General features: G+C 55.2%; 1 protein-coding gene across 1 annotated transcript in view; it reads right to left on the bottom strand.

Annotated features, from left to right (window-relative positions):
- LOC128278443 (dentin sialophosphoprotein) overlaps positions 1-1,675 on the bottom strand; it is a 16,622-nt gene extending 14,947 nt beyond the window's left edge. The window contains exon 1 of the mRNA XM_053017176.1: positions 1,508-1,675. Coding sequence (XP_052873136.1) covers positions 1,508-1,675 — 168 coding nt within the window. The remainder of the gene's footprint in view (positions 1-1,507) is intronic.
- Between the last annotated feature and the right edge of the window lie 7,397 nt (positions 1,676-9,072).

Here is a 9,072-nt window from a genome sequence, read left to right as displayed (position 1 = left end):
TCTCTCTCTCTCTCTCTCTCTCTCTCTCTCTCTCTCTCTCTCTCTCTCCTTCTCTCCTTCTTTGTCTCTCTGACCGCCTTGCGTGCTCGCGATCAGCGGTGTTGCTGTCGCCCCGTAAAGTGCACTCCGATTGACGCAATTGAGGATTGACGAATGCAAACACCGCAAGCTCCACTCCTTCGCCTCCTCGAGCCAGCGTTCGCTTGAGACCTTGAGCAGTTGTTGGCGCGACAATTAGAGGCTGCCCGAAAGGTGTAAGCCATACGGAAGCACGTAACGCACTATGTGTGTGTGTGTGTGTGCGTGTGTGTGTGCGTGTGCGTGCTCGACTCACTCACGCGCAAATCACCGTCCGCCGAAGGTTCAGACCGTTCGATTTCGCTGGCGAGAGATTGCTAATGGCTACAGCTTGGTACCCTTGGGCCACCCTGCCTCCAGCGGTTTTGACCGCACATTCAAATTCGAAGGATATCCATCATTTCGGGTCGGGGCGATCGAAAGCGAAAGGCGCACCACCGCGCACGCCGTTCGATGCTAATGCCGTTCGAATATTGGAAACTTCACGCCACGCGTGTGAGTCCGTGAGCCGCGAGCAAAAGTTGTGCGTGCTGAGTCCAGTCACCGCACTGCACTGTTATTCTGCCTCCTGACTGCCTGACTGCCAACTGTATCTACCATTCGCACTGTTTCAGAGTTTCAGAGAACAAAAAAAATTAAATTTATTTTTTTTTATTCTCAGGTCTAAAAGTCGAAATGCGGATTGTGTAAAAAGATGGTTCTAGCGGTCAATTTCGGTCCTCCTTATTATGCCATTTTGGCAACACTGCCTTGTTTTGACATCTGGCAAAGGATTTGAACTCAAAACGAAACATTACGGTTTAGTCGGCAACTTGCATTTCAAAATGTGCCCACTTTTGGGCCTGAAAATTTGACGATTTACGGACTTTATTGCTTTTCTGCCTGCTACCTGCTCAAGAAATATGCTACATCAAATGCATCAAAGTTCGAGGACGCTGAAGTACAAAAACTTCGACCTCGATCGATTCGGTGGAAAAGACAATGCTGTGTGACAATGGGGTGGGACCATAACGGTATTGTGTACCACGAGTTCCTAAAAAACCGTTCCTAGTGAAACCGTTTATATAAATTGCAACCGATCGACCGAATGGTCAGCAGTGATCGAAAAACGACCCCAGAAGGTAAGGTAACTAATGCTCCATGAGTATGCATCTCCACACAAAGCAAAACGTGCGTCAAGATCCAATCAAAACACTCGAGGCTCGGAGCTGCTACCCGACCCCGACCCCTCATCGATGGCACACGCATTGGCTGAGCAGCGCCACTTCGATTTCTGCGAGGAAGTCGAAAATTGGATAACTAATTGGTTAGCTTTATTAAAGGCGAACCCCCAAATTTTGGCCCCGAAAAAAAGGGGCATCCAAAATGTCACAACCATCACACTCACCGAACTTCGCTCACAGTCACCACCAGTCATCGAGAGCCTTACCTTATCGTCGTCCAGCGGGATCTTCATCAGCTCGATGTCCGTCTTTGGTTGGGCGACCGGGTCCGGCCCGGGGGCGGCCGCCGGTTCGGGGTTGGCCGCCGGCAACGGCACGCCAAGGACGAGTGCCACCGCACCGCATATCACAGCCGTCACTAGAAGCACCTTCATCCTCCTGCTCTGTATCCTGCTGCTGCTGCTACTGCTGCTGCCGCCGCGCCGGTGTGGTTGGAATGTTTGGAACCGACAAAAGAGCAAAGAAAGGAAAAAAAAACCCAATTGGAAATCAAAACACAGTCGCAAATGGCACTCGACGCGCGCCGGTTTGCGTCATTGGCGCCGGGTTTGCTCGGGTTTTGGGGATTTTGCGAGGCGGACGAAAAATTTCAGGTTCCGCCGAAATTCCGACAACAAACAAACGAAACCGGGGGGACCAAGACCGCAGCCGCCGAGTGGAGTGGAGGAAAGAACAGGTGGAAAAGGGACTCGGAGGGAGTGGAAGGGAAGGGCAAACAGGCAAGAACGGAGTGGGAGCCAGTGACGTCAATACAGCGAAACGGAAACCAATCCCCCGCCGGGAGCACGATTGCCGAGCAGCAGCAGCAGCTAACCCCTCTTATCCAGAACCTGTTGGAGGAGAAGGTGGGTGGGGTGCGCGTATACTGGAAGATGGTGGACGATCAGCGGGACGACCACGAGACGCAACATAACGCAATTCGGTGCACGGCGTCACGGGAGGCCTTTCGCAATTTCGCGAGCGCATTCGACATCGTGCCATGAATTTATGATAAGTGGCGAGTGTGCTGGTGTGTGTGTGCTGGTGTGTATGTGTGTAAACTTTTACTCATAACCACCTCGCTCGCCCGCCGACAGGCACCCACCGAGAGTTTGTCGTCGTCGAATCTTTTCGATTCGATTCGTGGCATTCCAAGGCGAAAGAAAATGGAAAACAGAGCGCACTGGCGCAGGGTCCAAGGGTCTTTCTCTTTTACGCGCACACACACACACACACACACACCGGCACATACACATGCGGCTCTCACCAGGGCGCGAAACTGTTCGGCGGCGAAATTCGGACGGTAAAATAAAATACCGGTGAACTCGGTAAATCGCGGCCCGGAAGCGTGGCAAAACAGAAAGTAACGGCAGCGAAAAACCTTCTTTATATATATATGTGTGTGTGTGTGTGTATAAAAATATACATATTTATATGTGTAACCTCCGGGGCGAACTCCGGGGCCATCTCGTCTTCATTCGAGGGTTCGTCGCTTGAAGTCTTTCGTTTTTGATCGAAATTAAGTCACCGGACCACCGCACAGGATTTGGCAGCTACTGGTGGCCTGGTGGTGGTGGTGGTGGTGGTGGCGAATTGCATAATGCAATTCCAACCCCAGTCGCCTTCGTAACCACCCCCACCCACGCCCTCCCTCCCCCCCCACCATAGTCTACGAGAGAGTGAGAGAGGCGACAGTAAAGCACCTCCGAAAGGAAGCCGGCTCGTTGGGTTGGGTGTCGTTGGGTGAGAGTGTGTCCCCCCCCCCCCCGCAACCCCCCCTTGGCCTGCGCCTGTGGGGTGAAAGTAAACGCACCCCTCCACGCGGCCAGCCTTCCTCGCTGGTTTGGTTTTGCGCTCCTTCGGCGGGGCACGTTCGGCACGATTACTCAATTGGATCGATGTGTGTGTGCGTGTGTGTGTGTGTTTATTTTATTGCACACCGTCCTTCCCCCGTTTGCATAACCCACCCCCCGCCCGCCTCCCGCGTGTGGGACAGTCGCCGAAAATCGACACGGCCAGTGAAATCGTCAGTGAGAGTGAGTTTTGTCGAGCGGTTTTGCGGTTGCCCAAAGTGGAAGAGTCCCGCCGCTTCCCAACCACAACAACAACAACAACAACCGCAAAGGGGAGGTGTAAGTCACTGACACACACACGACACACTTGAACGGAACCAAGGTGAGCACGCGGCGCAGGGCTCGGGCTCGGGCTCGGGGGCCGTTTAATTATCAGCTAAAAACCAGCTGACCGCGACCGGTTCGCCCCTTATCTCACTCTCTCTCTCCCCCCCCCCCCTCTTGCTCTCTCTCTCTCTTTCATCTTTGTCCGCCACACACACAAACACACGCACACGCAAGGAGCGTGTCGGGAGATCGGGCGATTACTCAATCCAGCAGCTGAGCGCTGGCGACGGCGACGGCGAAGGCGGCGCAAAGGTGATCTTGCATCAGCCTCGGGCCACCTCCAACACCTGCCCCTCCTTCTTGAAAGTCGTTTTGCACACACACACACACATACACACGGGCGCAGACGGGCGCGCACGTTGGCCATGACGTCAGTCAGACACGCAGCGGTTTGGCGCGCGCGCGCGCGAGAGCGCCCGACAGCTGACCGACCGTTGCCTGCTGCCCTTCCCTTCACCCCACCCCACCGCCCGCACCCATTGGGGGGGGGCGGTGGTGTTTGACGGGCGTTAACAATTAGTACCGAACTAAACGCCAGCCAGCCCGCAATAAAATAACACGCACCCGGGAGCAGGACGCGGGTGGAGAGGACCCCCGTCACAGCTTCCGTTCAAAGGACGTGCCCCCCCCCCCCCCCCCGCCGGGGCAAAAGAACGACCTTGATCAGGCTGCGCCAAGGAAACTAACGCTAGGAGGTGTGAGTGTCCTGAGAACCATCTCCCATTTCCGCCAGGCGCGCTTCCCCTTATGGCCTTTTTGGCCGGCAACTAACCGGCAACAAATGTGTGCCCGGAAAATGTGCATCGCCAGGGAGTGGGTGGGGTGGGTGGTGGGTTGAAGGGCGCGCCGGGATGCCACGGGCACCGAAGCCGACCCCCGGAACCCCCGAAAAACTCGCCCTTACGAGCCCGGCCCGGTCAAGTGGTGGTGTGGCAAGGGGAAAGGGGGGGTGTGTTGAGGGGAGATCCACTCCCACCCACACACACACACACACGCACACGGACACAGGCCAGCCCTTTGCGATGCGATCGGAGCCACTTCCGGGCCTAGTGCCCGGAACTGCCCCTCCTTCCCCACCTCACCAGGGTGACCACCGACACACCGACACCCGCGTCACCGCCAGCCGCCCAGGACACTCACTCACCGGCGGCGGCGACAGACACTCTCTCTCTCTCTCTCTGTCCTTCTCGATGTTGCCGTCGTTAAATGTTTTGCTTGATTGTTGCACGGCACGGGTGCGGGGGACAGGGGAGAACGAGGGGGGCACGAGGAGGTTCTGGTTTCTACCACCACCACGCACACACACGCACACACACACACACTGCGACGGCGGCGGCGACGGCGATTAGTTTCGGCCCTTCACAAGGACCCCGCAGGCGCAACGACTTTGGTCGCCCCCCAAAACGAGGCGTGACCTTCCTAGGGAGGGACGGGGGGGTGGGGGAGGTCACGAGGGGCACACTTGCACACCGAATCGAACGCGCACACCGCACCGCACACTGCGTCAGGCGGGCTAAAGTCCTTTCGCTTTCCGCAAGCGGAGCAAGGTAAGCGAGAAACGGGGCCCACAGGGCGCGGGGCGGGGCGGGAGCGGGTGGTGCGACCTAGCGGCGACCGCGACCGCTGCTGGGTGGTGGTGGTTGATAGCTGGACACGCGCGCGAAAGGACGTGGTAAGGTAAGAACCTTTTGTGTGTGTGCTGTCGAGCTGCGCAGATCCTTTCGCCCCGGGGGTGTGTGGTGGTTGTAAGCTGGCTGGCTGGGTGCCTCTGGTCGTGTAGGCTCGGCGTAAGCTGTAGGCTGTAGGCTGCTGCTGCTGCTGCTGCTGCTGCTCTCGAAGGCGTTACCGTACGCGCCAGCACTTCACTATCGAATGTCGGGAACGAATGCAAAGCGTCCGAAAATAATAGTTTTGTAAACAGACGACCGCCACCGCTATATAGTATAGATCGGGCGGCGTGGTGGCCAGCCAGCAACGCGAGGTGAGTGACGCACACCAAGAATGTGACGGGGCCGGAATGTGCGAAGCGACCCGCCGCTAATCAACTGTGATATCAAACCGCCTCCTCCCCCCTCCCCCTACACCCCGTCTTACCGCCCGACCACCTCGATGTTGGAAGTCATTTGGAGCAATTGAATAGACCGATCTGATCCGCGATTGACGCAGTTCTAGCGCGGGATTGGGCGGGGCACTTTGCAACCTATGAGTGTGTGTGTGTGTGTGTGTGTTGTTAAAAATAATGAGATGGGAAGCGCCTTCAAGGATGCCTAGTATGCATTTAAGAAGTCCTCTCGGTAGCTCTCGGTATCAGCGATGAATCGAAGCCCATAAATAGGACAATTAATGTGTGTGTGTGTGTGTGTGTGTGTCTGGCATTACTAATGGGAAATGAACCAATGCCTACTTCGCCTGCTCCACGTGAGCCACCCCCTTCACCCCTCGGCAACCAACTTGGGGGTAGTGATTAAAAGCGACCGCCGAGGCTCACGTGGTCCCACCACACACACACACACGGGTTGGTGCGTGGATTACATTTTTTTTGCTTGCTTTCCGTACCCGTTACGACCCTCGGCTCCGCTACCACCCTTCCCCTCCCTCACCTTGGGCAATTCTAGAACGAGGAAAACGAATCGATAAAAATGAACCGTTTTTTATTCTGTTCTGTTTTGCAACTGACAGTGGCTCAGTGGAGATGGTTGGTTGCTTGGTGGACTGGGATACCATTTTTTTTCCTCTCTCTCTCTCCCTTCCTCTCTTTCTCACACACACACACACACTCGGGCGGAGAAGTGTTCTCGGTGCTGCTGCTACTGCTCGGCCACGGAGCGACTTCGGAGGACTCAAGAACAACTGCTGCATGCCACTCTGGGGGAGTCTTGGGGGGGTGGGGGAGGAGGGGGGTCGTTCTTGAATGAACCGGTACATTATGCAACCCGTTGCAAACCCCCCCCCCCCCCCCCCCCACTGGGGAGTTGGCGATGGTTTTGCTTCCTCATCTGGCGTTGCGATTGCACTCATTTACTACCACACACACACACACACACACACACACGCACGCACACGGTGGTTCTTCTATTTGCCTTCTGCTCCTCCCGCGCGCAGCTCTTCCAGCTGTTGGCTGGCTGGGCCGACGGTTTATCGGGGCCGCAACGGTGGCCGCAGCACGGCGAAAATCATTAACACCAAAGGTCAAACGGAAAGGTCGCACATGCGGGGGGCGCGTGAGCCAAGGGCGCTCGCGACGCGTGCAGGTTTCTATTACAGAACCATACTGGCCCGCGGGCCGTGCCGTGCCGATTGAGGTTAATTGGGCATTGGGCAGAGTGCGCTTATGCGGCCGATGGTGCATCTGATGCGCTGCATCTGCGCTGGCCCGTCTCCCGTGTGTGTGTGTCCCAGCACATGCACATGCACATGCACCTCGCTTTTCGCTATTGCTACTCTCCGCGACCCGCACTCGTCCGACCTTTCGATAGATCGCTCCGACCGCCAAGCGGTTGCTCTCGCTGCAATTTAGGACACCTCGCTTTCCAGGAAGAAGGGTGGGAGGGGGGAGACGGTGGCAACGAGAAGGTGCTAAAGTGAGGCGGCAGTTAGACGCAGGGGGGGCGGGGGGGGGGGGGGGAGCAAAAATCTGTAACGCACCACTCGGGTCGGGTTCGTGTCTTCGCCAGGAGCGTTGAAGTCTTTCGTTTTGAATTGGCGCGATTTCGCGAAACCGAGCCTAAAATAAACCCTAAAAGCGATCGATTCTAACGTGGGTGGTAAGGGGGGTGTGGGGGGAAGTGCCGGGTCGGTTGGTCGGTGCCAGGGCGGAAAGGGGGTCACTGTATCACCGACGTCGACGGGTCGAGCGGATTCTGCGGAAGGAACAGGAACGCGCGAACAGGCGACGCGCGGGGTGGCTTATAAAACCCCATTAGGCTTACGCAACGAACGACCGCAACAACAACGAAAACAAAAAAAACCACCAACCTCGGCATCGGCATCATCAACATCAACTTCATCATCATAATCATCGCCGGGCGCAAGGCGAAGAAAGTGAACACGAAAACAACGGCAACAAGCAAGCAACACGGTAGCGGACGAAACAGGCGGCGTAATTGGTAACAATCGGTGGGCGGGGGAGGCAGGGGAGGGAGTGCGGAGTAAACACGGGCGCTAGGTCGTGGAAGTAACCTCGATAGCTGTCTGTGTGTGTGTGTGTGCCGAGGTGTGTGGCGATTGCAGCTCGGACTCTCGCTCGGTCAGTGGGGTGCGTTACCGATTCGATCCGCTTCGCTCAGTTCCGCCTTCTCATTCCACTGCCCCGGCCTGCCGTGTGTGTGTGTGCCTGATAACGGTCGCGGGGCCGGCGCAGGTGGAGAAGCTCCGTTCGCTTTCGCGCTGCTTTCTTCGCGCACTTTCGGTTGGCCCATTTTATGCTCCATCATCGACAGCGGGAAAGGGGGTGTGTTCGGGGGGTGCAGGCACGTGCAAAAATGTGCACGTGGCGGTGTTACGCAGCACCCCTTTTTCCCGGCCATTTCAGCATGTTTCGTTGTTGTTTCGTCCACACTTTTTTTTTATATCTTAAATTAATTTCGTTCGTCCGATCGGGTTTTCTGATTTCATTAATCACAGTTCCTCGTCCACTGTATCGTTTCGATCTCCGTTTACATCCGTTTGCTGCATATTTCGTGGTACTCACGTCCGTCCGCGTTCGTTGATTTCTTTATCAATTTACTTCTATTTGGAACTGTGGCCACGAGAAATAACGAACATTTGCTTCTAACTCAAAAACACGCCATTCGTTCAGCCAAATTCATTTACTCTCGCTTTAAGTGGTTGTCTGTCTCCTTTACAGTCCTTAAACGGCTGTCAGCCGACGACTTTGGAGCACCAATTCTTTGATTTTCGCGTTATTGAAGAGTTTCAGACAATAGTCTGAAACGAAAAATTCACTTTTAACCGTTTAGGGGACAGGACCCGTACCGTGAACACAAATTTTTTATTTTGACGTATATAATTTGACAAAGCTGACGGTGATAGTGTCGGCCAATCACAAACAAGTTTAAAGTCGAAATTCTCCTCACGTTTCGGCCGCAGTTTTAATTACTCTGTTCGATGGGCATTCGTTCTTCTCAGTTCACTGTTTCCTGGACTCATTTTTTATTGACTCATATGTTCGTTGACAGCTTTGTTTCCAACTTGCCATACTTTTTATATGATTTACTGTGTTACTCTATCGGAATGTCGGCCGCCCGCCGGCTCAGTACTCAGTTTGCATTGTAATCTATGGGATTTTCCATAGATTTGTTGACCAAGTATCGTCGGTGGCAATAAAGTGGCAAACGTCAGGCAACAAAGTGGATAAACCTCTGCTCTGCTTGAGGCTGTTCAGAGACGATCCCCTCGAGTCGCCATCGTGAAGACAGGTTGGTGCCAACACACCAACTTGTCAGGCGACAATGTACCATTCATTCCGGGCCCTTCAAGCGTTCAAGCTTCGCACGTTCACTTGTCCGCACTTGAGCGGGTCTCACAATGTAGAATCGCGCTTCACTTGTCCGTGAACTTCGACATGCCCAGCATGCAACCGGTGTGCAAGAACGCTACGGACCTTTTTCTCT

Source organism: Anopheles cruzii, chromosome X, assembly GCF_943734635.1.
Source record: "Anopheles cruzii chromosome X, idAnoCruzAS_RS32_06, whole genome shotgun sequence".
Taxonomy (NCBI): Eukaryota; Metazoa; Arthropoda; class Insecta; order Diptera; family Culicidae; genus Anopheles; species Anopheles cruzii.
This window is presented reverse-complemented; position numbering and strand designations above follow the sequence as displayed.